This window comes from Pavona decussata, unplaced genomic scaffold (assembly GCF_977016875.1).
Source record: "Pavona decussata unplaced genomic scaffold, jaPavDecu1.1 SCAFFOLD_61, whole genome shotgun sequence".
Taxonomy (NCBI): Eukaryota; Metazoa; Cnidaria; class Anthozoa; order Scleractinia; family Agariciidae; genus Pavona; species Pavona decussata.
In genome coordinates this window covers 2090152-2118011 of record NW_028145482.1, presented here as the reverse complement: position 1 = coordinate 2118011, position 27860 = coordinate 2090152, and the positions used below count along the sequence as shown (strand labels likewise).

The 27860-nt window shown below is 39.1% G+C and overlaps 3 protein-coding genes across 8 annotated transcripts; 1 reads left to right on the top strand and 2 right to left on the bottom strand.

Annotated features, from left to right (window-relative positions):
- The first annotated feature begins 76 nt into the window (after positions 1-76).
- LOC146479036 (uncharacterized) lies at positions 77-19375 on the top strand. Of its 3 annotated transcripts, XR_014865010.1 has the most exons (6): positions 77-369; positions 2759-3811; positions 4717-5010; positions 5417-5716; positions 7177-7676; positions 7707-8237. XR_014865010.1 is itself a non-coding variant. In XM_085111293.1 (5 exons), exons 1-5 carry the CDS (start codon positions 318-320, stop codon positions 19334-19336), a joined length of 1932 nt encoding a protein of 643 aa, XP_084967419.1. In that variant the 5' UTR covers positions 77-317; the 3' UTR covers positions 19337-19375. The 3 variants fall into 3 exon arrangements, 2 of the variants coding, with proteins under 2 accessions (XP_084967419.1, XP_084967418.1); XM_085111293.1 differs by lacking the exons at positions 7177-7676; positions 7707-8237 and adding an exon at positions 19104-19375; XM_085111292.1 differs by having other exon boundaries at positions 7177-8237.
- LOC146479035 (uncharacterized) lies at positions 9212-27500 on the bottom strand. 3 transcript variants are annotated; one of them, XR_014865011.1, is made up of 4 exons: positions 27298-27485; positions 24904-25384; positions 21379-24103; positions 9212-10218 (listed from the first exon to the last, which is right to left on the bottom strand). XR_014865011.1 is itself a non-coding variant. In XM_085111294.1 (3 exons), the coding sequence occupies exons 1-3, from the start codon at positions 27381-27383 to the stop codon at positions 23195-23197; spliced, it is 1476 nt and encodes a 491-aa protein (XP_084967420.1). In that variant the 5' UTR covers positions 27384-27485; the 3' UTR covers positions 21230-23194. The 3 variants fall into 3 exon arrangements, 2 of the variants coding, with proteins under 2 accessions (XP_084967420.1, XP_084967421.1); XM_085111294.1 differs by lacking the exon at positions 9212-10218 and having other exon boundaries at positions 21230-24103; XM_085111295.1 differs by lacking the exon at positions 9212-10218 and having other exon boundaries at positions 23967-24103; positions 25074-25384; positions 27298-27500.
- Positions 10113-15709, bottom strand: LOC146479037 (uncharacterized). Of its 2 annotated transcripts, none has more exons than XM_085111296.1 (3): positions 15147-15239; positions 12895-13375; positions 10113-12230 (listed from the first exon to the last, which is right to left on the bottom strand). In XM_085111296.1, the coding sequence occupies exons 2-3, from the start codon at positions 13351-13353 to the stop codon at positions 11367-11369; spliced, it is 1323 nt and encodes a 440-aa protein (XP_084967422.1). In that variant the 5' UTR covers positions 13354-13375; positions 15147-15239; the 3' UTR covers positions 10113-11366. The 2 variants fall into 2 exon arrangements, with proteins under 2 accessions (XP_084967422.1, XP_084967424.1); XM_085111298.1 differs by having other exon boundaries at positions 12043-12230; positions 12890-13375; positions 15147-15709.
- Positions 27501-27860: the final 360 nt, after the last annotated feature.

Here is a 27860-nt window from a genome sequence, read left to right as displayed (position 1 = left end):
ACGAGGTTGCTCGGTTGCTCAGCGTTTCTTATCGAGCACGATCCCGCACGATCCAAGATGACCCTCTCCCTCTGCCCCCGGCCGAGAGGGTGGAAACAGAGTTAGGGACGAGGGATAGACAGTCATTGTGACAACTTAGCGGTGATATTCGGATTACACGTCTCTTGATTCTTTCCTGGGGCTGTTTTAGCGTCCTTTTGTTCAAAGCTTGTTTTATTCGCTTTCTGTGAAGAAGGGGAGTGCACCTGGAATAGCGGCAGCACTTAAAACTAAGGTAATTTACATGTACCTTTCGTCAGATTGCTATTTTTACAATAATGGCTATGGCTTCCGCCGCATTTCGGAAAGTAAAGAAAAAATTCCGGAAAGGTAAGCTTAAGTTATTCTCTCCTCCTCCTTTCCATTTATTTGAAGCTATTTTCTAACTTTTAATCGCGGAAGAGGCGGTTTTACATTGTTTTGATTTCACTGTGTCGATGTGCAATGCATCGACTTCATGAAACATTGTAAAGCTTAAAACTTAATTAAGCTTAAGCTTATTTTAACCTATTTCTTACTTATGTTATAAACTTATTGGTTAATTGAAAGCAAATTCCCACAAGGAACACAATGAAATGGTTTAGCAAATCTTTTAACGGTAGTTTTCAGGAAATGTCATAATACCAAAATCAAACTTGTAAGGAGGAAGGGCAGGGGAGTCTCCCATACAAAAATGATGACTTTGGGGATGATCTTCCTGCTATATTTTATGCTTGTGAAAGGTCAGACGACGGGGGACTAATTTTTTAGTCATTTGCCTGTGCTAATTTCAGATGCATTTGTCACTTGCAGACAACCCAAACTTGAGCACAACATCGTTTTAGATAATTGTCATGAAATTAAACATTTCAAGTGACAACTTTGTATTGCACACCTAAAACATACCATTTCCAGCATGATTGCCAAACTGCGCTGACAACAGTCTGCCTTATTAATTTACTTGATGCAGCATAAGAGATAGGCTTGATGACATGATGCAGAAGAACCTCTTAATAAGGACACCAACTTTACACAGCCTATAGTTGTATATTTATATTATTATTAGTGTGCTGTATATTACTTTCTCAAACTCATTAATAATTCATCAAGAGAAAACAAAGAAAATCACTACCATGACCGTGGTTTGGATATGTGATCCTAATTACCGTAAAATTTTGCCAACTTTAGCCTTGAATTTCTCCAAGAATTATTGATCATTTGAGAAGCCATATCAAACACTCAAAAGTGTGTTTCATCAGGCATCCAAACACCTCGAAGTCGTTTAAAAAAACTCGGCTGCGCCTCGTTTTTTCAACCTACTTCTCGGTGTTTGGATATCTGATGAAACACACCTTCTCATGTTTGATATATTACGAGAAGTCTGTATTTAAAACATACCTGTAGTTATTGAATATTCACCTCTCACAGATCATATCAGCTGTCCACATAGTTAACTGCTAGTTTGGGCCAAAAACTCACTGTACAAAATTATGACAGTTCAATGTTCTCAGCATGGAGAAGGAGCATGTCAATAATTATTAGTTTATGGCTTACGCATTCAAATATATTACGTTTACGAATTAGCGCCTGTTGTGAGATCATGTCCTCTGTCAGGTCATTGTTTTAAAACTGTCAGGTAGTCGTCTACAAGCGGTTCCAACTATTAGTGATTTGACCTGGATAATTTTGGTATTTTGGAAATCAGGTTGCTTACAGGAGGTGGCCACTTATGAGAGGTGGTTTTACAGGGAGGTTTGATCATAGTTTTTTAACAAGCAAAACAACAATCAGAATGATGTTTAGTTTTTATACCCAGTCTCACTGCTGACTTTTCTTTTTTTTTTGGGCTCTTTATTGGTGTCTTAGCCATAAAGCAGATGTTCCTTGTGATGGAAAAATTTGTCTCAAAAGTTAAAATGCACCTAACCCCCAAATTTTTTTTGCGTAAATAAATCTTTGCACCTGTTCGAAACGCATTGAGTCTTTTTGCGCCTTTTATCAATCAAATCTTGACTTTTTATAAGCTGTAAAAGTTACAAAATCTAGCCATCGTCTGTCCCATGACCGAGCTAGTAAGGGGCATGGGTCTATTCCTTACATGACGTCACAAACTGCTTTGCATGCATTTTCACAAAGACTTATACAATGCGAATCCATTTGTGACGTCAAGTAAGGAATAGACCCATGCCCCTTACTAGCTCAGTCACGAGACATGATGGCTAGATTTCGTAACTTTTACAGCCTATAAAAAGTCAAGATTTGGTTAAAAAAGGTGCCAAATAGCGCAATATGTTTCGAACAGGTGCAAAGATTTATTTAAGAGAAAAAAAAATTTGGGGTTAGGTGCACTTTACGGAAAGAGTAAATTTTTAAAGGCCAATTTACACACTTACAGTGTATAATTTATTTCATAAGCACATAAATTATGATCCTCTGGGTGAGTTAGTCCCGAGAAGGACTGTTTGAGTTGACATTGTCTGACATTTGGACAACCAGAGCAGAAGTCATCTTCATTTGGAAATGTTTTAGTTGAGCCTTATACTGTAAAAAGAAGCACAGAAATTGTATTAAATCAACGTCGACAAGAGGACCTACCGGTATTCATTATCTTTTGTGGACATGAAAATATGAAACTGTCCTTTCCCGTAAGTGTCACTGAAATACTCTTTCAGCTTATGGCTCTGGCACACGTACCTTCAAAGATTTATTTTAATTTAAAGTAACGTAATGTTATTTTCAGGACAGAAAACAAAAGCTGGTGACAAGAATGAACATGCGCCACTGGAGTCCACATGTGTCAAGGCAGAGGAAAAAAACAGTTTAGAGTCAGAACCATCAGATCAAAAGTCACAGGGACAGCTGGACCAATCAAGTTGGAACACCAAGGAAAACTCAAATGCTTCTCCTGAACTGAGAAAAATAGCACTTAAACACAGCTCGGAACATCCTGGTTCTCCTGATCATCCTTCAGTTTTACCTTGTCCTGAAAGTCAGTCATTGCCACCAGGTACCAGTGACAACAACCTAACCACAGCTGGTGCTGGGTCTGCTACTGTTAGTATGGCTGGTGCTCCTGGCTCTCCTGGAACTGGTGAGTCTCACATGAGGGAAGATTCAGTAAATGGTGCCCCCGTAGTAGGCCTTGGATCTCCACCTGGTAGCCAAGAATTGCCTGCTGGGTTACCTGCTGCTGCTGCTTCTGTTCCTGCTCCTGCTACTGCTTCTGCAGCTACTGGTCAGCCTCCAAATCCTACAAACAGGTTAGGGCCTGAAAATTGTGGCACTTCAGCATGCCGTACATCATCTCATGGCAACCAAGATGAGGATGCAGCACCTAATGGTCAGCCTCCAAATTTTGTAAACACTGAACCATCAGCAGATAATGGTGTAGCAGCTGGTCGTACATCAAGACACCAAGAAACACCTGCTGCTGTTTCTGCCGCCACTGCCTCTGCTTCTCCTGGAGAACCATCAGCCTACAGTGGCATAGCAACTCATCATACATCATCACAGAGTACCGAAGAAATGTCTGCTGCTGTTTCATCCGCCACTGCCTCTGTTTTGTCTGGAGATGCTCAAAATCCTGAGGGTACAGCTTCTGAGAATGACGAGGTGAATGCCTCACTGCAGCCTAATGCGGCCACTGGGGCAGTTCCTCAAAATGAGGGTCAGAACAGTTCACAAAGACCAGCTGGTGCCCCTGTTCAAGTATCAGAAAATGATGGAGATAGTAGTACTGCTGAGCAAACGGCTCAACAACAGGAAACTGACAACAGTTATGAGCAGCTTCTGGGTGAGCAATTCAACTTTCTGGATTACATTCTATTGCTTTTTCAATCATTGTAGAGTTCCTGAACATATCCATACTCTCCCAAAAAATGAAGCTGAATTGGAATTTTCCAGAAAGCCAGACAGGTCTTAGAAAAAAACCCTTCTGTGGGAGAATAATAATTTATAACAATTGTTGTTATTCTCCCCCACAGACGGTTTTTTTTTTATATTATGAAATTTATATGACATAAAGTACATATTGTTAAAATGGACATGTTTGTGTGGAGCCAGAAAAGTGACCATCTCATGCAAGCCCAAACTCTTGCAACAGATAGCGTTGATGATGTATTTGTGCATGTAAAGCCATGACTCCCTATAAATGTTCCAAGTAAACATTGTTTTAGATCATTTTGTTGATCCTAAAGTGTTGAAATGGTTACTGGATCACATGTATGTTTAGATGAAGCACTTTGACCAACATCATCACAGTTAGCCCAGCTTAAGGTTGGTTGGTGGACCTCTGTGACATATGAACTAAGAATGGAGGTATCCATAGTAACCCTGTTTGGGACAATCAGTAGGTACCTTCACAGCACAAGAATCAGTGGATAATCCTAAATTCCAGTTGCCACACAATATACTGAAATGAACCCTGTACTTAGAGCAAAGGATGCAATGACAGGAAAACTCTTTAGAACTTGTGTTGACCATGGATTTTCATGAATTTTCACAAAAGAACCAGATGCTAAGGGCAGGACTATAAAGTTTTAGAGGTCCTTCAAAATCTACAAGGCCTACAAGGACCTTCATCTAGAAAAATTAAAGACAAATGAAAAACATTTGTTTATCATTAAGATTTAAATTTTACTGCCATTCAAGTAGTGGACACATGTTTGAAATAATTTTGATTATATTTTGTTTCACTAGTTTCAAAAGTGGTACATGAAAACACATTTCTCCAAGGAAAGTTATCAAGTGCTCTTGATCGCACATCGCATAGGGTCATCAAGAACTGGGAGCATCTGGCCTGTACAGAGCAAATAAATGCACCTCTGGAGACACGCCTCAAGTGTAAACTGAACAGCGAAAACAGTTGTACCATGACACTGTTTGATGTGTTGGTAACAGAACAGGAAGATGTAACAGTAAAGGACATGATAGATGCACTGACCAACATGAGGAGAAATGATGTAAAGAAGATCGTTACAGATGCTTATCCAAGTATGTTGAAACTACATTCTTTCTTCTCACCTTATACTGTATTTTACTAAATGCTTGTAATGAAAGCCAGTATATAAAATGCTTAAATTTCTTGTGTTCAAGGTACATGTACATTTATACAGATTTAGATACCATTGTTAAAAGATAACATGTCGAGATACTTGTAATAACTATTTTATAAGTTAGTTCCTTATTACTCCTCGACATAGTTTGTTGTCGCAGAAACCCACCATGTTCTTTACATCTTCTAAGCTCCCTAATAGGTGAGACTTGCCCAAAAGGTGATACTAATAATATATTTATTCATGAATAGTTATGAAATTTTTAACAGCCAGGGTATTCAAACCTTGAGAAATTGAGCAGGTATAAGTAATTCTCTCCAATTTTGTCTCCTGTTGCCTTACAGATGCTGCCGATTCTACAGAAAAATTTAGCGACTTTGCAGCCGCTAACAGTGACATAATTGCCAAAATGGCCACCCATTTGGATCAGAAGTCAAGAGTAAATTCATACTGGCTTCACCTGGGTCAAAAGTTTAATCTTTCTGGTGAAAGGTTAAAAGAGATCGAATTTGGTCAGTTTACCCAAGTCCTTATGGATTACCTGTACACCAAAAAACCAAACCTGACCATTGGGACCTTTTATCAAGTGGTACAAAATTTGAAGAGACAGGATGTTTTGAGGAAACTAGATCGCTTTATTGTTGGTGAGTTTGAAAGAAATCAGTACGTAAATCACCTCTAATTTTTTGTTAGCTTGCAATGCTTTAAAGAGAACAAAGCTCAGATCAGAATTAAACCTTCTAGGGACAGTTGTTGTTGTTTTTATTTTTTTTTTAATGCAATTTTATTTACAGGGTACAACTTTTAAACTACACACAGTAGTAATACGTATACTACACTACATTGACACTTGCGCAAATTGTAACTAACACTACTTATACATGTTAAACAATTTATACATGCACTAGTAAGAATGTAATTACATTACAATACAATCACTACTTAAATTAGGGTTGATTAGTAACATTGCTAATTTTATTACAGATAATCATAAACATCAGCAGCATATAAAATTAAAGAAAAAGATTCCACATGCGATGAAAATTCGGGAGTGCTATTTTAGCAGACAGTTATTTAGATGTAGTTCTGATGGATTTAATAAAACTGTGATCCAAACCAATATTGTTTACTTCTGGCCAACCACTGAAAACAGTCAAAAGTTGTGTCCCTTATTAGGGACAGTGCCTCCTTTTGCTACTGCGCATACGTTCTGCGCATCTCAGGATGGTCTGAGAAAGTCAGATTTCTTAATGGCGGTACCTGCTAAAACAGAGATATTTTGCACAGTTTATCATTACTGTACGTGGGAAAATCAGATCTTAGCAAGAGTTGTTGGAATCTAAAAAGAAAATATTAGGGGTAACTATGCAGTTTTTAAAGATAATTAAGAACGGTGCCTACTTTTGTTACTGCGCATACGTTCTGCGCATCTTGAGATAATCAAGTTTTCTATGGGCCAGTGCCTACTAATACAGGGGTATTTTTGCATGGTTTAAAACTATGCAGAGAAAGCAGAACTTAGCAAGTGCTCTTGGTATCCAAAAAAAAAAAAATTGGGGGAAGCCATAATTTTTTTCAGAGATAATAAAGCTTCAATCTGGAAAAAAATCCATACATTCCTTTGTACTATTGTTGCCTAATCATCTCTAAAATATGTGTGGTTACCCCCAATTTTCTTTTTGGATTTCAATAGCCCTTGCTAAGATCTGCTTTCCCCGCATAGTCATTAACCACACAAAAATACTTCTTAATTAGTAGGCACCGTCCTTAAGCTTCAATTTGGGAAAAAATGCTAGACATTGCTATGTATTTTCAAGCTTTTTAAAATTGTTGTTGCTTAATTTTCTCCAATGCTTGGTTACCCCCAATTTTCTGTTTGGGTTCCAACAGTGCTTGCTAAGATTTGCTTTTCACGCACAGTCATAACCTGCCCAAAAATACTTCTGTTTTTACCGTCCTTAAGAAGGGTTTGAGGCCCTTTCCTTTCTTCCACTGCACAACTACTAAATTTCTGGTAATAACAGCTTTCTCTCTCATTGAATTTTCCTAAACATTATTAATTAAAACAAGTTAAGTCTTTCTATTTTTTTTAAATAATAAACAGCGGATGGGGACAGAGACAAGCTCTTGAAAGACGTTATTGATTTACAGTCTGATGCCATGAGAGGAATTTGCGTGTGCCTTAACAACCCAAATAGAGCACTGAAGAATTGGAGGCACCTTGCAAAGTCTCCTGAGTTAGGCATTCCAGATGAGGTCTACAAGGACTGCCAACCCGACAGACCTATGAGTCCAACTGAATCACTGCTTGAATGGATCTTTGCTGAAAAGAATGACCTAACAATTGGGCAACTTTGCAGTGCTCTTGAAAGAATAGACAGGAATGATGTTGTTAGAAACATAAAAGAACATTTTCAACGACAACCACCTCCTGACCAGCAGCATCAAAATTAATTTATCATAAAGATGTGAAGTGTTTTTTTTTGCGCATAGTGTCCTTGAGTAGCCGTTTGCAGATGCCATTCAGTGTTGTTGGTTACTTATGGCTTGGTCAAATCCAACACAATGTAAAAAAAAATTAGGCAGATGGTTTATGATGTAAATGTAAATGTATTGTAGTTCTTTCTTTTTCAGCTAGAGTAAAAATAGGCTAGTTAGTTAGGTGTCCACTATTAGTAGAGGGGACTTCTCCCCTCAGCTACATCCCTTTTGTGACTCAATAATAAAGTTATTATTATTATCATTATCATTATCATTATCATTATCATTATCATTATCATTATCATTATCATTATCATTATCATTATCATTATCATTATCATTATCATTATCATTATCATTATTATTATTATTATTATTATAAGTTAAGGTTTGGTTATACATAGACAAGTAAAGATAAACGATAAAAAGGAACAACGTTTCGGGGTCGTCATGACGCCATTATCAAGTTCGAAGTGATAGAAATAATTGAAGTCAATGTCAGAAATAGTTCACCAAAAAATTAACATAATGTCTGAATATATAATGTCACGTAAATAGTTTAGCTTGAATTGAGTCCGATTGGACATTGAGAGATGGTGTTAACTCTCTAATTAGCAACATTTCGTAAACTAAGCAATCGAACTTATTCATGCACTTCTTAAGGACAGAGAAATTCCTGTCAAGGTCTTTAGGGACATCACCGTAATGTCCCTAAAGACCTTGACAGAAATTTCTCGGTCCTTAAGAAGTGCATGAATAAGTTCGAGGGTGGGGGGAGAGTTCGAGGGTGGGGGGAGGGTGGTGAGGCAGGAAATTGATGAAACCCTTATGAGCGATTTTATATAGAGTGCGCAGCAGTGTTTGATTGACAGCTGACTTGAACAGTTGATGGAGACGGTTGCCAATAGAGATTCAGGAGTCGCTTAAAGACACAAGACTATTTTTAAAAAAAAATGCATATTTGTACGCTAAAATTTTAGATTATTGTATAAAAAAAAAACAGACAGCAAGTCTTTAAACAAAGAGAAACGAAATCGTTGTAACAGTAGTAGGGTACTGCATCCTCTTTTTTTTCTTATAAGAAAGTCCAATTTTAGGGCTAAGGCTGAACTTTTTTGGGGCAAATTGAGCCCCAAAACAAACTTTCGATGTTCAAATTACCTGTTATACTAGCAGTATTTCCATAAATGAATCACATGAGACCAGGAACCAAAGAGTATCATTTTCTTTAATGTGGTATACTCCAAAGTGTAGTGCTGTGTACAAGATGTCGTGCCATGAAACTCTCGGTGTTTTGGTTAATTGCACGGTTGTAACTAAAGTTTTTACATTTTACCAATATTCATACTGCTTGTGTTAAAAAAAAAAAATGAATGGTAATCTGGAGGCTGAGGTTTGAGTCCCCCTCTCTGACTGGTCACTAGCTTGGATTTGATTGGGAGGTAGTCCCCTTTTCAAATCCTCGGCCGCACTTTGTAAATAGCCACTTGTAAGCCTCCCTCCCAGTTGGGATTTTTAAGGAGTTTCTGTTTTGTTTAAAATATTTTTTTAAGGGCCACAATGTAAACTACTTGGTCACCACTAACTGTGTTTAAACACAATAAAGTTTCTTTTTTCTTTCTTTCTTTCTTTTTAATAACTTTGAATTCCTAATTAACTCAGGCTGGAGTATGTTCTTAAAATGTTGTTCAATTGGTTTTTAAATGGTATTTCTTATGCTCATTTTCAAACTAACGTCAGGCTGTTTCAGTATGTCCAATCGTTTATTTCTTTGTCCAACCGTTTCTGCTAACTTCCAATCAGTACTTTGTGTGTGTTTTTGTTTTTTCTTTTTGTTTTGTTCGATCGTGACGTGTAAACGTATTATTTTTTTAATATGCCTTGTAAGCAGAATAAGCTCTCAAGATGAGCCCTTTGTGCCCTTAGAGCAAATGTTGAAATAAAGTAAAGTAAAAACCTTTATTTTACTTCGAATTGCAGATAGCAAACAATTATGCTAAGATACAAAAGATGAAAGTAAGACTAAACGATTATGTACAAAAATAAGATATAAAAATTTTTAGGCTAAATTACAAAAAGAACAACAATCACGATTAAATTCGATTTGGTTCACTGCTAATTTAAAAGCAAATATTGTTTATAAAAAAATAAATCTCAGCCTCAACTTTCTGATAAAAGAGCTTCTTATTTAAAAAAAATGTACTGAGATGGATTACACTACAGTAACCCTTTTCCATATTCTCTCTCTCTAAGTGGAAGTGGGTTCCAGTAGCTTCGGAGCAAAAGCTGCTTTTGTAGGAACAATCCTGCAATGGGAGAGAGCTTCTTAATTTTGAAGCAGTAGAATACTTAGTCATTTTACACCTGACAAAACTTGCCAAAAGAGACGCGCGTGAAATGTAGGACAGTGCTGGGAGCTGACTGACAAATACTTGGACTCGCCACACAGAGTGCGCGAAAAGCATTACCATCTGGGGTCAGCTTTTACACTGGTAGCTGACATGCGCACACGCAACGAAGCCCAATGAAGATTTCAAAAAAGGAGCTCAATAATCATCATAAAGACTTGTAACAATGTTTATTGAATTTGCTTATCTGCATGAGTGTGTAATAACAAGGACCTAGATTGTTAGTAACAAGTGTGAATGCTTAATTAAGTTGGCCTCTAGTTTGATACAGAACTAATTAAAAACTGAATTTATTCAATGACTTGCAAAGACCTATTACTACAGTATGAACTTACAAAAAACTTCAGAAAAAATTAGAAAAACTTAGAAAAAAGTTCAGAGTGCATTTTTCATTTTTTGAACGATCAAATGCACTTTACACCCATGTAGAAACAATTTATTCTTTCTTGATTCAATCCTTTTGTGCCTGATACATATACTTAACTTGTTTAATGAACATTCATTACCTTTCTGCATTTAGATTAAATATGCTGCAACCCGCAGGTAGCTTAGGCTAATCGTGGAAGGTTATTAGCTAGGTTGATAAGAAACAATTGGCAAGGCCCCGATAAATCTGATATGAAAACTAAAACTATACAAATTAAATTTACTAGAATAAAAATCAAAATAAAACAGATTCAGGGGCGTAGCTATCATACACGCACGTGCGTACACTTGATATCCAACAAATAAACTAGTAAACTAATAAACTAGAATAAAAAGTTAATCTTGGACTTTAAGAAGACACGCCGCCGCTTTGTGGCCGGCGGCTGCAAAGGTCATATTTGTTCTCTCGCGATTCTTCAAATTCATAAACATGAGGTTGACATTGATCACGTCGTCACTGATTTTGCAAAAGTTAAGGAAAATCGTTTGTCTCCTTGCCTGCAAACAATCTTTTTATTTTATTTTATTATTTTTTTTTTTTTGTCTCAGTGCGCGAGCGGGCGGAATTCTGTAAATCAAGCAATTTGTTGGAAGACCTGAGCCTTGTTTTCTTGCAGGAAAAAAATTAAAATGTTATTCACCGGCCTCAGGCTGGTGTGTAATGAGAAAAACTGTGCCCTCTGTCTTGAGTACAGCCCCTTGCTTATTGCTAAAATTCACTTGTTAAATTTTTGAAAAAAATTATCGCGGGAAAGGCTAAAAATAGCATTTCCGAGCATCTTGTTTCAAAATTTTTAGGGTGGGCTGGGGCCATGCCCCAGATTCCCCTAGCGGTGCTTGCCTTTGTGCGCATCCCACACCAGTCTACACAAAAAAATGCTACTTATACTAGTTTACAATAATTGTGCTTCTGTTAATACCTATCGCACAATCGTGAATCAGGGTTTATGAATTAGGGTTGGGTGCAGTAGGCGGATTTCTACATTTTGCTGAGAGGAATTTCCTCTACTCCTTGATTTGATATGTTCAATACCTTGGACAGCATCCATGACGCAAATGCTGTAGTAACAGATAAAGTTAATTTCTTTACCACATCATCTGTGGTCTCTTTTCCAAAAAAGGATTGGCCAGCTAAAATCACTACAAAAGCAAGTGACCAGACGGATAACATAAAAACTGCACAAAGAGTACGATTTTTCCAACTACACTGGCCCGAAGGAGTATAGCGGAAGTAATTGTAGAATGCAAAGATACAGGAAGCTATAAAAATGCAAACGAAAATTAGAACAGTGACACCCCATAATGCGTTCACCATAACGCCTATAACAAGCCAGCAGAAATGATAAACAGTCAGATTTGCACAAAGGAACACAGTGATTTGCAGTCCCGATACTTTCTTTTTTGATAAGAATTTGATATCGGAAAAGCGATCTTGCGTTATAAAAAACCCACAAAACAATCCCTCAATAAATATTACCGCAGGAATTACGTAAATGTCCAACGGAGCGTCCCCGAGGGCCGAAAAAACAAAGACTGTAGTTAAAAGCCCAATTTCTACAAGCAAAATAAGGCGTGAATTCCATTTTAAAGTCTCACGTTTGGGTTCCCTTTTTTCCTTGTTGTCGCTGTTTCCGTTACCTTTCGCAGCCGTAAAAATTATGAGGATAACTAAGGCTATAAACGGACCAAAAAGGATTGAAAATATAAAAGAAAACCACAACATGGCCCTTATATAAGCACTACGACCTGTAGCTGAAATGTCTGGCTTATGACCCTCAATCACACACTCAACAGTATTCAGCCGTGGGTCCGGTATCTTTGGCCTGACAGAAAGATCCTGCAGCTGAAAAAAAAGGTACAAAATGTATAAATTTTGACTTTTATTTCTACACAGCTTCTGTTTAATAATTAATTCTAGAGTAACGAGTTAAGTGAGCACTGAGCGAGCGAATGAGTTGGTGTTCCTGTGAGAACAGACAGTCCACACTTCAGTCTAAGCTAAAGAGGACAATATGTATAAACTGTATAAATTTTGCCTTTCATTTCTACACGGCTATAACTGGCCAAACCTTGCCTTATTTGAGTTCAGCTGATTAAAGTTTTAGTTTCATCAACAATCTGTACGTTTTACACAATAATCCTTTGCTTGAATATATCATCTAAGCATAGTAAGTGCTGTATAATTATCCAAAACAACTGAAGTGTATGCGGTCGGTAATTGTGCAGCAAAATAAATAATTAGCCCGCAGAACAGGCGCTATTATTTTCCCTTTTTCAGGCGAGTGGAGGCAAGAGCAAGGCGACCGCGGAGCGCGAGTCACGCCCCACGGGAGGGGCACCCCTCCCGTCGCGCATGACTCGCACTTGTGTCCGCTCACCTGAAAAACGCAAAGAAAAACACAACGCCTGTTCTGCAGGCTAATAAAATAATAATTAAATTCTTATATTATTAGACGAATGAAGAACTTAATAGATGAATAGAGAACAAGTAAAAGTTTGTACCCTACCGCAACCAACACCCTGTCTATGATTGCTTCGCGCTTGTCCGTTGGCACATGACAACAGAATGGAGGAATTGTAACGTACAGTTCTTGTGTCCGAGAGGTGACAAGTATTGAACCAAGAGATAAGAGCTCAAGGACCTTGGCGGGGAGAGCAGCGAAAAGACATGACTTACTCCACGTGTATGCGACAGGTTTGCAATCTTCTGTTTCATTGGTTCCATACAATGTAACCAGGACAAGAACCGACGAAGGCTTCTTTGCCGGGTACAATGCTTGTGCAATGTTAAAGTAATTGTTGTCTGATGCCAGAGCGTGATAGACTTCTCCGTAGGTTTCTGCACAAGTGGTTTTGTTCACGCAACTCGTTATCACATTTTCCTTACATGCCTCAGTGGGGATAATCATGGCGACTTGCATGAGGAAGAGAAAGCAAATTGACTTTTGTAGAGCAATCAGCAACATCTCGACTTTAGTGATGATGGCACTAAAATGTTTGAAAGAAAATTACGAAAGATAACAGAGATTTCCTTATAACTTTCTCTTGCATTTACTAAGAGAAAGCTTCGAATACATGGTTATGAAGGCCCGGAGATTTTACAAACATTCTTTTCCAGAATTTGAATTGCCGTTATCCTCACTTGCAGTTCAGTTCAAGGAGTCTTAAACCAACCACCGAGTCAGACTGAACAGTAGCTTTAGTCAGTACCACATTTGAGACTTCGCTCGTTGACAGTAAGACCAACTTACAATCATCTCGTGCTAACAGAACCGATTTTATTTGCAAAAAATAAGTTAAAGAAGTTAACATTTGAATGTCTTTGAATGTTCTTATTCATGCCAACACCACCGGGGTACGACCATTTTTTTTGGGGGGGGAGGGGTGGGGGGGGGGCTGAAGTTTATTTGCCTGAATGAAACTTGTTGGCTGCTGGCACACAGAGACAGCGTCCGTACTACGTAGCTTCCATTTATAAGAAATAACCAGATAGAGCTGCCATATCACAACGGCTCTAGTTAACGTGCGGTTGATAGACCTGCACGACTCTTGTTTCTTTAAAATCTCCTAATTTAAATTGTCACGTGACCCCGTCTAAAGTTTTCAAACCCTAACCTACGTAGACTTTCTCAAAGTCTATCGCCTCTTATTGCAAGATTCTGGCATGGAGGACAGGTTGAATTCTCAATCCCTATCTTGCTCATGCACCGCGCCGGTCCCCCAAGCGCACATTTGTGTGCGTTGTTTTTCTTACTCAACCTGAACTTGACTTGTTGGCAACTCTATAATCTAAGATCTACTGTGTAGGATTGTAAAGTATGCGTGAATTTCTTTGAAATGAGGGGGGACTGCAGCCCTCCAAAGTCCCCACAGCTTCGAATTCTCCCCGCTCCCCGCCCCATACGCTTATGGTCAACAGCATAGCCTAGTTACAAGGGGATCGTGCTGAATTTAGTAACATTTCTTATGCAAATGATCTCTCCTCCGCAACCACTATCTGAGGTCCTGTGACCATGACCGCATAAAGCAGTGCTAGGCTGAGGTGTTTTCATTGTTAGTCACTTACGCCTAATCACATGCAATCAGGCTGAAGAATATGTACTATGATGTACCCTTGGGTTAAATTTTCAAAACACAACAAAGTAGAGTCAAATTATATTCGATGATTTATCCCCAGGATTTGTCCTGATGCCGGGATATCTTGGTTGAAGACAGATATGCTAATGACCGTCTGAGTCGGTTGTACCCGTGATATCTCTGATTAGATTTGTTGCGATCCGAGAAGGTGACGGCAAAGCTTCAGGCTGTATACTCTATTTCTACATTACGAACAGATTCTACTCAGGCTTAGCTTTGTCCTTCTGGTGGCTGTATATTCGAAAACTTTGACTTTGGGTTTCCTGCATGTGTCTGGTTGACTCGATGTAGTTTGTTTGTGACTGTTAGATCAAATGAGACATCGGGCATCTTCTCGAAAATAATTTCCATTTTAAGTTTTGTTATCATTGAGACGGCTATGATAAGTCTATGATATAATCACGCTAAGATTGAGCTCCCTGAGATGTTTTGAGATTCCGGATTCTCAGGAGTTATATCTCTAGAAACAAGGAAGTTCCGTCACCATTGGAGATTAACGTTCAAAGTTATATATTTAAAGTTTTGGGTGTGCATCCGTTCATTAAATGCCCGAATTACGACACTCATCGACCTCCAGTTTAGATATAAATAAATAGCAAACAACTATAACTACATGACTTACCAAGTACGCGAAGTTACGAACGCCTTCACGGAAGCAAATGATGTGTGAACGAATCCGCGTCATGCATATGCATACCATCACTCATTGGCCGTATTAGCAATATAATTAAAAGCAGTGAGGAAATTAATTTTAAGAAAAACACGACACTCCTGAGTTTTACCACAGACATGTTTCGGCAGTTGCCTCTGCCATCTTCAGTGTAAAATGAACAACAGATTACAGTGGAATATAAATGCTAAAAAAATTACAATAACAATAGAAATAATTAAGACCATAACAATAATAATACAAAATTAAACAGAAAGTTTTAAATTAACGTGTCTGACTTGTGCGTTGGGTGTAGGTTTTTCCCAAACTATGTGCAACGCCTCTTTGATTTTAAGGGCAAACCGCGTGGATGCCTGATCGATGATGGCAAAATTGTCGCGGGAGCATGGAGAGCGACATGCTGACGAAGTCTCCAGATGCTTGAAGATGTGTGAGGCCCTGTCCGTTTCCAAGTGTTCCCTTACACGTGTGTTGAAATGTCTGGTGGTCTCACCGACATAGCAAGATGCACAGCCTGTGCAATTTATAAACCACACATGATCGGAGTCCATTGGGGATAGGGTCTTTCACACTAAAGAGGCTACCTACTTTGAAAGAGGAAAACGCTAACACTATGTTTGCATTATTACAATAGAAATGTGAAAGTCGGCGAATGCGCTTTTGAGCGATGCTAGAAAAATAACCTATGTAGGGTAATTTGAAATAAAGGGTATAAGGCGCTTGTTCACCAGTTGATCTTACATAGTTGCCTGTTACATACTGAGTGACACTGCGGTTAATGATTCTTCCTATTAGCCTGGAAGGATACATGTTTTTCTTTAGGATGAGTGTTAGTGACGCGATGGCCTCAATAAACGCTTGCCAGGTGTTACAAATCTTGAGAGTTCTATCAACAAGTGTCTTGACTAGCCCAATTTTGTATGAACTGTCAATCTTTCAACGTTCTCCCCAAGTTTGTGTGAGTTGATTTACCCAACGTAAGTCAACATGACACCACATCCATCCGCAAATTTCTTCTCAAAAGTGCAGTCACCAAACGAGCAAAGGAAAGCCGTAAACTACGACAGAGGAAGGACGCGCTATCGAACAAGATCAAAGAGGTGCTAACGGGTTTGGATTTTTACATTCTTAAACGGTCGTTATCTAAGAACGTCGACAAAGCTGCGAAAAAAAGTAATCATGACACACCAGAAGAAACTTGAAAAGTTAACACGCAAAACCGTCCTTCCTTTCACCTCGGATGAAACGGCAACTAACATCTCTTCAACACGGCTTACACAAGAACAACTAGGTATTTTAAAGCTTGGACTTAATCACTCCATTTGTCCACCCAAAATAAGCGAGTCTGACGTCTTTAGCTGCTTTAAACTTATCTATCATACTATGCACAAGAACATCAAAGACTCTAAAATGGCGGGAAAACTGGCTACTGATCTGTCGCATTTGGCGCACCCCTATGTTTCTACGTTCCATCCCGGCCTCAAAAAAGGACATCAAGAGACATAAGATTTTGAAAGAATTACGACGCAACAAGGACATTGTCATTTTAAAACCAGACAAGGGAAACGGCGTTGTTGTGTTAAGCAAAAGCGATTACAACACAGGCTTACGAAAGATACAGTCGAACCTCCACTAACGGCCACCTCTCCACAACGGCCACCTCTCTACAACGGCCACATTTTTTTTTGTCCCGGCGGACAATCCATACATTAGCTCTTGTTTAAACCTCTCTACAACGGCAACGGCCACTAAAGTGTGTCCCCATCTGCCAAAATAACCTCTCGACAACGGCTAGTACAGTTCTTTTTTGAAAAACCTTTTTTATAAACTGATGCAGTCATCGACATATGTCTTCGGAACATTACGTTTCTGTATCCATTTTAATGATATACGTATTATGATTGTGTTCCATTTATATGCTGCAGTAAGCATAAATTGTCTACAATAACATAGCGAATGTTGCGAACCTTACTCGTTTCGTCTTGTTAACATTTTGATTCAAAACATTATTTACGTTTTATTGTGTATTTTATCTTTATATATTATTTAAGATTGGATTGCCATTATAGGCTACAGTAAGCATGAACTTGGCACAATAAACATGTTGTACTTCCCGAAAAAAGGTGTCATATTACACCCCTACCTCCCCATAACGGCCACCTCTCCACAACGGCCACTTTCTTCTGTCCCTAAGGTGGCCGTTGTGGAGAGGTTCAACTGTAATTGATGATCAAACCAAATTCAAACCTCTAGAGAATGACCCAACAACACAGAGAGAAGCTATGCTACAACGTTTCCTCCGGAAACTCAAGACCAACGGCCACTTGGACGATGTAACTTATAGTAACATTTATCCTACTGGTTCCCAGCCAGTTAGAATATACGGTCTGCCCAAGATGCACAAGACCGGTGCACCTAACACAATACCACCTTTTCGCCCGATCATCTCTCCTATTGGTACCTACAACTACAAGCTATCTAAATACCTTTGCAGTCTTTTACAGCCTCATATTCCGTCCGAACACTGTGCTGGCGATACTTTCACACTTTGTACGGGAGATCCAAAGCCTCTCCATGCAGGGCAAACACATGGTATCCTTTGACGTTGAGAGCTTGTTTACAAACATTCCTTGGAAGAGAGTATAAATCTCGCTGTTGAATATATTCTCAGGGGTATTCCTGACTTCAATATCGCACACGATGATCTTAAATAGCCTTTCTGCATAGCCACCTCTCAAACAGCATTTTCTTTTTGATGGGTCATTTTATGACCAGATAAACGGTGTTTCTATGGGATCGCCGCTTGCACCTGTCTTGGCAAATCTTTTTATGGGGCACCATGAAATGAATTGGCTAGACACTTCCCCGTCGGAAATTCTATTCTATCGACGGTATGTGGATGACACTTTTTGTCTGTTCCATAAGGAGTCGGATGCCTTATTATTTTTTGATATCATCAACTCCCGTCATCCCAACATACGATTCACAATGGAAGCGGAATCAGATCATAAACTGGCCTTTTTAGATACGTACATTGATAACACGGGGCCCACGGTAGAGAGTAGAACATTCCGCAAGAAAACATTTACCGGCTTATTAACATGTTTTTCTAGTTTTACCTCTTTTCATACAAAATTGGGCTAGTCAAGACACTTGTTGATAGAACTCTCAAGATTTGTAACACCTGGCAAGCGTTTATTGAGGACATCGCGTCACTAACACTCATCCTAAAGAAAAACATGTATCCTTGCAGGCTAATAGAAAGAATCATTAACCGCAGTGTCACTCAGTATGTAACAGGCAACTACAGTTTAATAAAACTGTGATCCAAACCAATATTGTTTACTTCTGGCCAACCACTGAAAACAGTCAAAAGTTGTGTCCCTTATTAGGGACAGTGCCTGTTTTTGCTACTGCGCATACGTTCTGCGCATCTCAGGATGGTCTGAGAAAGTCAGATTTCTTAATGGCGGTACCTGCTAAAACAGAGATATTTTTGCGCAGTTTATCATTACTGTACGTGGGAAAATCAGATCTTAGCAAAAGTTGTTGGAATCTGAAAAGAAAATATTTGGGGTTACTATGCAGTTTTTAAAGATAATTAAGCTTCAATTTGGGAAAAATGCTGTTCATTGCTTTGTATTTTAAAGCTTTTTGGAATAGTTGTTGATTAATTTTCTCATAAAAATGCATGGTGACCCCCAATTTTCTTTTTGGATTCCAACAGCTCTTGCTAAGATTTGCTTTTCCTGCATAGTCATAAACTGCCCAAAAATACTTCTGTTTTAGTGGCCCTTTCCTTTCTTCCACTGCACAACTACTAAATTTCTGGTAATAACAGCTTTCTCTCTCTCATTGAATTTTCCTAAACGTTATTAAACAAATTAAGTCTATTCATTTAATCAACAGAGGAGGGAGACAGAGACAAGCTCCTGAAAGATGTTATTGATTTACAGTCTGATGCCATGAGAGGAATCTGCGTGTGCCCTAACAACCCAAACAGAGCCCTGAAGAACTGGAGGCACCTTGCAAAGTCTCCTGAGTTAGGCATTCCAGATGAGGTCTACAAGGACTGTCAACCCGACAGGCCAAAGAGTCCAACTGAATCACTGCTTGAATGGATCTTTGCTGAAAAGACCTGACCTAACAATTGGGCAACCTTGCAGTGCTCTTGAAAGAATAGACAGAAATGATGTTGTCAGAAACGTAAAAGAACATTTTCAACGACAACCACCTCCTGACCAGCAGCCTCAAAATTAATTTAAATCCAGCATAATGTAAAAAGAATTAGGCAGATGTTTTGTTAAAAGTGCTGCAGCTGTAAACTATTCTTTTGAGTAAATTTGGCAAATGCCCTGTACATGGTAGAGACGCTTATGGCCACAGATAATTAGGTTTACAAATGACCAGCAAATGCTGGGGGGTGGGGGGAGGTGGGCAGGGGGTGGTGAGACAGGAAATTGATGGAACCATTTTGAGGGATTTTATACAGAGTGCGCAGCAGTGTTTGATTGACAGCTGACTTGAACAGTTGATGGCGACGGTTGCCAATAGAGATTCAGGAGTCGCTTAAGCAGATACAAAATTATTTAAAACAAAAATACATATTTGTACGCTAAAATGTTAGATTATTGTATTAAAAAAAACAGACAGCAAGTCTTTAAACAAAGAGAAACGAAATTGTTGTAGGGTACTGCATCCTCTTTTTTTTTCTTATAAGAAAGTCCAATTTAGGGCTGAGGCTGAACTTTTTTTTTTTGGCAAATTGAGCCCCAAAACAAACTTTGGATGTTCAAGTTACCTGTTATACTAGTAGTATTTCCATAAATGAATCACATGAGACCAGGAACCAAAGAGCATCATTTTCTTTGATGTGGTATCAAGTAAACTGTGACATGCTTTTGCAGCATACTCCAAACTCTAGTGCTGTGTACAAGATGTCGACCCATGAAACTCGGTTTTTTGGTTAATTGTACGGTTGTAACTAAAGTTTTTACATTTTACCAATATTCATACTGCTTGTTTAAAAAAAATGAATGTTCAAAACAATAAGGAGGCGGAGGAGGTGGAGGGGACGTAGTTGAGTGGTTAGGGGCACGGACTCGTAATCTGGAGGCCGTTGTTTTAAGTCCCCCTCTCTAACAACTAGCTGGATTTGTTTCGGGGTAGTGCCCTGTTCTAATCCTCGGCCGCACTTTGTAAATAGCCAACTGGTAAGCCTTCCTGCCAGTTGGGATTTTTAAGGAGTTTCTGTTATGTTTAAAATATTTGTTTAAGGGTCACAATGTAAACTACCGGGTCACCAGTAACTGTGTTTAAACACAATAAAGTTTCTTTTTTTCTTTCTTCCTTTTTTAAATAACGTTCCTAATTAACTCAGGCTGGAGTATGTTCTTAAAATGTTGTTTTCATCTTGGTTTTTTAATAGTGTTTTTAATGCTCAGTTTCAAACTAACGTTAGGTTGTTTCAGTATGTCCAATCTTTAATTTCTTGGTCTAACCGTTTCTGCCAACTTCTAATCCTTTGCGTGTGTGTTTTTGTTTTTTCGTTTCGTTTTTTTTCGATCGTGACGTGTAAACGTATTTTTTTAACATGCCTTGTAAACAGCATAAGCTCTCTAGATGGACCCTTTGTGCCCTTAGAGCAAATGTTGAAATAAATATTGTTTATAAAAAAATAAATCTGAGCCTCAACTTTCTCCACAGTAACCCTTTTTTCCATATACTCTCTTTAAGCTTATAAGGAACAAAAGCCGCTTTGTGGGAACAATCCTACAATGGAGGAGGACTACTTAATTTTGAAGCAGTCGTATACTTAGTCATTTTACATCTGCCAAAACTTACCAAACGAGACGCGCGTGAAATGTACGACAGTGCTGGGAGCTGACTGACAAATACTGTTTGAAGTTTGAGTCGCTACCCAGAGTGGGCGAAAAAAGTATTACCATCTGGGGTCAACTTTTACACTGGTAGCTGATATGCGCACACACAACGAAGCTCAATGAAGATTTCAAAAACGAGCTCAATAATCATCATAAAGACTTGTAACAATGTTTATTGAATTTGCTTATCTGCATTAGCGTGTAATAACAAGGACCTAGATTGTTAGTAACAAGTGTGAATGGTTTGATACAGAACTAATGAAAAACGGAATTTATTCAATGACTTGCAAAGACCCAAAGACCTATTACTGCAGTATGAACTTAGAAATAACTTCAGTATAGCTATAAACTTTCAGAGTGCATTTTTCATTTTTTGAACCATCAATTGCACTTTACACCCATGTAGAAACAATTTATTATTTCTTGATTCAATCCTTTTGTGCCTGATACATATACTTAACTTGTTTAAGGTATATTCGTTACCTTACTGCATTTAGATTAAATATGCTGCAACCCGCAGGTAGCTTAGGCTAATCGTGGAAGGTTATTAGCTAGGTTGATAAGAAACAATTGACAAGGCCCCGATAAATCCGATATGAAAACTAAAAATATACAAATTAAATTTACTAAAATACAAATCAAAATAAAACAGATTCAGGGGCGTAGCTATCATATACGCACGTGCGTACACTTGATATCCAACAAACTGAAAATTATTATGAAAAAATAATAAACTAAAATAAAAAGTTAATCTTGTGCTTTAAGAAGACACGCCGCCGCTTTGTGGGTGACGGTTGCAATTAAGGTCGTATTTTCTCTCTCGTAATTGTTCAAATTCATAAACATGAGGAAGTTGACGCTGATAAGGTCATCACTGACTTTGCAAATGTTAGGGAAAAGTATTTTTGCCTGCAAACAATCTGATAGCAGTCTTTTTATTATTATTTTTTTTATTTTTTCTTAGTGCTCGAGCGGGCGGAATTCTGTAAATCAAGCAATCTGATCGGAAGTTGTTGGAAGTTTTCGATCTTGTCCACAAACCCGGGCGAATTTGTTGGAAGACATGAGCCTTATTTTCTTGCAAGAAAAAATTAAAATGTTGTTCACCGGCCTCAGGCTGGTGTGTATTGAGAAAAACTGCGCCCTCTGTCTTTAGTACAGCCCCTTGCTTATTGCTAAAATTCACTTGTTAAATTCTTGAAAAAATTTATTGCGGGTAAGGCTAGAAATAGCATTTCCGAGCATCTTGTTTCAAAATTTTCAGGGTGGGGTGGGGCCATGCCCCCAGATTCCCCTAGAGGTGCTTACCTTTGGCGTTCATTATTTGCTCTTCTGTGCGCACACTATAAAACGGTCTAGCTACGCCCCTGATGTATTGAGCAACTGGGTTCTATTTGACACCAATTCTATTATTTTCTTTTGTTTACTTTTTACTATCACCTAGTTTCTCGAGTTACGTAGAACTACTCTGAAAAGATAGCAGGTTATTAGGTTTATATATGCCTCTTACTAACCAAGTTCGAGGTACTGTAAGTTACGGACCGAGTATATTCTCGTTGAAAAAGTGAAATACGGCTCGCACTGTTGACCAATCAAACCGCGTGTACTAACTGAGAGATAAAAAATATCTGTAATAGCTGCTGCAGTGGTCGTTGCATGTAATACCGTAGCCTTATTCCCATGTTACCACCAAGTATACAACTAAACTGCATAAACATCAAGCCAGAACAACAGACAGGAGATAAACTAAGGTGATTGCAATTCATTGACATTTGATTTCTAAATGGGCTGGCGTGAAGGAATCAAAGTTACCATTCTGATGTAACTGAGATTTTTTTAAGCCATTACTTCCTGTCTTTCTGTCGTTTTTGTTTGCTTTCGACCTTTCGTTGCTTTTTGGCGACTTTGTTCGTCATTTGTAAAACAAAAAAATTAACGGAATGGTTTTGGTTCACGCGGTTTGAGATTAAATTGTTCGAACTAGCGTGAGAGGCGCAGTCCTTTGATTTTCTTGTGCTTATTCCCATCCCACACCAGTCCACACACACAATTTTTCCTATACTAGTTTACAATAATTGTGCTTTTGTTAATACCTACCACACAATCGTGAATCAGGGTTTATGAATTAGGATTGGGTGCAGTAGGTGGATTAATATCTGTTAGAGGTATTTTCTCTTCTCCTTGATTAGGTGTGCTGGATTTGTCCAATGCTTTTATCTTAGACAGCATCCATGAAGCAAATGCTGTAGTAACACATAAAGTTAATGTCTTTACCACATCATCTGCGGTCTCTTTTCCAAAAAAGGATCGGCCAGCTAAAATCACTACAAAAGCAAGTGACCAGACGGATAACATAAAAACTGCACAAAGAGTACAATTTTTCCAACTACACTGGCCCGAAGGGGTATAGCGGAAGTAATTGTAGAATGCAAAGATGCAGGAAGCTATAAAAATGCAAACAAAAAGTAGAACAGTGACACCCCATAATGCGTTTACCATAACTCCTATAACAAGCCAGCAGAAATGATAAACAGTCAGATTTGCACATAGGAACACAGTGATTTGCAGTCCCGATACTTTCTTTTTTGATAAGAATTTGAAATCGGAAAAGCGTCCTTGCGTTATAAAAACCCCACAAAACAATCCCTCAATAAATATTACCGCATGAATTACGTAAATGTCCCAGGGAGCGTCCCCGAGGTCCGAAAAAGCACAGACCGTAGATAAAAGTCCAATTTCTACAAACAAAATATAGCGTGAATTCCATTTTAAAGTCTTACGTTTGGCTTGCACATTTTCCCTGTTGCCGCTGTTTCCGTTACCATTCTCAGCCTTAAAAATTATGAGAGTAACTAAGGCTATAAACGGACCAGAAAGGATTGAAAAAATAAAAGAAAGCCACAACATGGCTCTTATATAAGCACTACGACCTGTAGCTGAAATGTCTGGCTTATGACCCTCAATCACACACTCGACAGTGTTCAGCTGCGGGTCCTGTATCTTTGGACTGACAGCAAGATCCTGCAGCTGAAAAAAAAGGTACAAAATGTATAAATTTTGACTTTTATTTCTACACAGCTTCTGTTTAATAATTAATTCTAGAGTAACGAGTTAAGTGAGCACTGAGTGAGCGAATGAGTTGGTGTACCTGTGAGAACCCACAGTCCACACTTCAGTCTAAGCTCACTAGTTCAGTGGCTTAAGTAACTGGTCTCATTTCACTATCCAAAACAAAAATTTTATTAGCCGCAGTTTCACTAATCTTTTTACGAAACTGGGAGGGAGGAGGTCAGGCTTTTTTTAATAAGATGAACTTGAATTATTAAGAAAAAATCGCCCACACTTCAAAAGGTTTTTTGACCGTTTACAAATGACATTATTTGCGATTTAAATTTCAAGTTGATCTCAGCAAGAAAAAACCTCTACGCATGCAGCACAAAATGTGGCCAAACATAGGTATATGGACGTCTGTTAGGCCGCAAAATGTACGTTTTTATACAATCCTTTGCTTGAATATATCATCTAACCACGGTAAGTGCTACATAATTATCTAAAACAACTGAAGTGTATGCGGTCGGCAATTGTGCAGCAAAATAAATAATTAGCCTGCAGAACAGGCGCTATTATTTTCCGTTTTTCAGGCGAGTGGAGGCAAGTGCGAGGCGACCGCAGAGCGCGAGTCACGCGCGACGGGAGGGACACCCCTCCCGTCGCGCGAGACTCGCGCTAACCTCCGCTTGTCTAAAAAACGCAAAAAAAGGGTAATAAAATAATTAAATTTATATATTAATAGATGAATAGATAACGAGTAAAAATTTGTACTCTACCGCAACCAACACCCTGTCGATGATTGCTTCGCGCTTGTCCTTTGGCACATGACAACAGAATGGAGGAATTGTAACGTACAGTTCTTGTGTCCGAGAGGTGACAAGTATCGAACCAAGAGATAGGAGCTCAAGGACCTTGGCGGGGAGAGCAGCGAAAAGACATGACTTACTCCACGTGTATGCGGCAGGTGTGCAATCTTGTGTTTCATTGGTTCCATACAATGTAACCAGGACAAGAACCGACGAAGGCTTCTTTGCTGGGTACAATGCTTGTGCAATGTTAAAGTAATTGTTGTCTGATGCCAGAGCGTGATAGACTTCTCCGTAGGTTTCTGCACAAGTGGTTTTGTTCACGCAACTCGTGATCACATTTTCCTTACATGTCTCAGTGGGGATAATCATGGCGACTTCCATAAGGAAGAGCAAGCAAACTGACTTCTGTAGAGCAATCAGCAACATCTCGACTTTAATGATGATGGCACTAAAATGTTTGAAAGAAAATTACGAAAGATAACAGAGATTTCCTTATAACTTTCTCTTGCATTTACTAAGAGAAAGCTTCGAATACATGGTTATGAAGGCCCGGAGATTTTACAAACATTCTTTTCCAGAATTTGAATTGCCGTTATCCTCACTTGCAGTTCAGTTCAAGGAGTCTTAAACCAACCGCCGAGTTAGATAGCCTGCGTAGCAGTCGTTTCCGTTTCCTTCAAGCCAAGCGGGGTCCTTTTTGCCCACCCTCGCACGCTTGCACCGCTTGACTTGAAGGAAACGGAAACGACTGCCACGCAGGCTACGAGTTAGACTGAACAGTAGCTTTAGTCAGTACCACATTTGAGACTTTCCTTTTGACAGTTAGACCAACTTACAATCATCTCGGGCTAACAGAACCGATTTTATTTGAGAAAAATAAGTTATAGAAGTTAACATTTGAATGTCTTTGAATGTTCTTATTCATGCCAACACCATCGGAGTACGACCATTTTTTTTGGGGGGGGGGGGGAAGGGGTGGGGGAGGGGGGGCTGAAGTTTATTTGCCTTAATAAAACTTGTTGGCCGCTGGCACACAGAGACAGCGTCCGGACTACGTAACTTCCATTTATAAGAAATAACCAGATAGAGCTGCCATATCGCAATGGCTCTAGTTAACGTGCGGTTGATAGACCTGCACGACTCTTGTTTCTTTAAAATCTCCTAATTTAAATTGTCACGTGACCCCGTCTAAAGTTTTCAAACCCTAACCTACGTAGACTTTCTCAATGTCCAGCGCCTCTCATTGCAAGATTCTGGCATGGAGGACAGGTTGAATTCTCAATCTCTATCTTGCTCACGCACCGCGCCGGTCCCCCAAGCGCACATTTGTGTGCGTTGTTTTTCTTACTCAACCTGAACTTGACTTGTTGGCAACTCTATAATCTAAGATCTACTGTGTAGGATTGTAAACTATGCGTGAATTTCTTTGAAATGAGGGGGGACTGCAGCCCTCCAAAGTCCCCACAGCTTCGAATTCTCCCCCCTCCCCGCTCCATACGCTTATGGTCAACAGCATAGCCTAGTTATCAGGGGATCGTGCTGAATTTAGTAACATTTCTTATGCAAATGATCTCTCCTCCGCAACCACTATCTGAGGTCCTGTGACCATGACCGCATAAAGCAGTGCTAGGCTGAGGCATTGTTAGTCACTTACGCCTAATCACATGCAATCAGGCTGAAGAATATGTACTATGATGTACCTTTGGGTTAAATCTTCAAAACACAACAAAGTAGAGTCAAATTATATTCGATGATTTGTCCTGCTGCCGGAATATCTTGGTTGAAGACAGATATGCCTGAATTACCACGGCTGTCTGAGACGGTTGTACCCGTGAAATCTCTGATTTGATTTGTTGGGATCCGAGAAGGTGACGGCAAAGCTTCAGGCTGTATACTCTATTCCTACATTACGAACAGATTCTACTCAGGCTTAGCTTTGTCCTTCTGGTGGCTTTATATTCGAAAACTTTGACTTTGAGTTTCCTGTGTCTGGTTGACTCGATGTAGTTCGTTTATGACTGTTAGATCAAATGAGACATCGGGCATCTTCTCGAAAATAATTTCGATTTTAAGTTTTGTTATCATTTAGACGGCCATGATAAGTCTATGATATAACCCCGCCAAGGTTGAGCACCCTGAGATGTTTTGAAATTATGGTTTTTCAGGTTTCAGATATATCTCTAGAAAGAAGGAAGGTCCGTCAGCACACGGTTCCGGATTAAACATTGGAGATTAACGTTCAAAGTTATATATTTAAAGTTTTGGGTGTGCATCCATTCATTAAATGCCCGAATTACGACACTCATCGACCTCCAGTTTAGATATAAATAAATAGCAAACAACTATAAGTACATGACTTACCAAGGACGCGAACTTATGGACGCCTTCACGGAAGCCTGAATGATGTGTGAACGAATCGCGTCACGCATATGCATACCATCACTCATTGGCCGTATTAGCAATATATATATTTACAAGATGACCCTGACGCATTTTCGCGGGATGCTAAATGTGGCTTCATTTATTCCCTTTGTATGCTTCGCAGATTTTTAAAACTATCCTAGCTAATGGAATAGTTTGAGTCACAAAGATAGCGTGATGTTGTTTCCGTATTGTGTTACGCTACTCATCAGGGTCCCAAAGGGGGCTCCCCGGAGGCCTGGATTTTTTTGCTGTGGAGCCCGTAGCGTCTGAGGTCGCTCGCAGCCCCCTCGTCGACGTCTGAGAATCAGGCTATCACGCGACCAGTCATACTATTAAATGATTGCATATAGCATACAGACGACTCGACTGCGTAATAATAATAATAATAATAATAATAATAATAATAATTCCTCGCGAAGCGAGGTTAATAAATTTGTCGGGGCGAGCCGGCCCGAGCGGAGCTAAGCCGCGCGAATTCGAGCGAAAAATATATTTATATA

Bases quoted from the DNA above. Each gene is read 5' to 3' on its own strand.
- LOC146479036 (XM_085111292.1), top strand. From the start codon at position 318: ATGGCTATGGCTTCCGCCGCATTTCGGAAAGTAAAGAAAAAATTCCGG. The intron at 370-2,758 runs GTAAGCTTAAGT...TGTTATTTTCAG, and splicing joins AAAGAAAAAATTCCGGAAAG to GACAGAAAACAAAAGCTGGT. The intron at 5,717-7,176 runs GTGAGTTTGAAA...AATAATAAACAG, and splicing joins ACTAGATCGCTTTATTGTTG to CGGATGGGGACAGAGACAAG.
- LOC146479037 (XM_085111296.1), bottom strand. From the start codon at position 13,353: ATGTTGCTGATTGCTCTACAAAAGTCAATTTGCTTTCTCTTCCTCATG. The intron at 12,231-12,894 runs GTAGGGTACAAA...CTTTTTTTTCAG, and splicing joins TAGACAGGGTGTTGGTTGCG to CTGCAGGATCTTTCTGTCAG.
- LOC146479035 (XM_085111294.1), bottom strand. From the start codon at position 27,383: ATGAGTGATGGTATGCATATGCGTGACGCGATTCGTTCACACATCATT. The intron at 25,385-27,297 runs GTAAGTCATGTA...CAAACATTTTAG, and splicing joins TCCATAAGTTCGCGTCCTTG to TGCCATCATCATTAAAGTCG. The intron at 24,104-24,903 runs GTAGAGTACAAA...CTTTTTTTTCAG, and splicing joins TCGACAGGGTGTTGGTTGCG to CTGCAGGATCTTGCTGTCAG.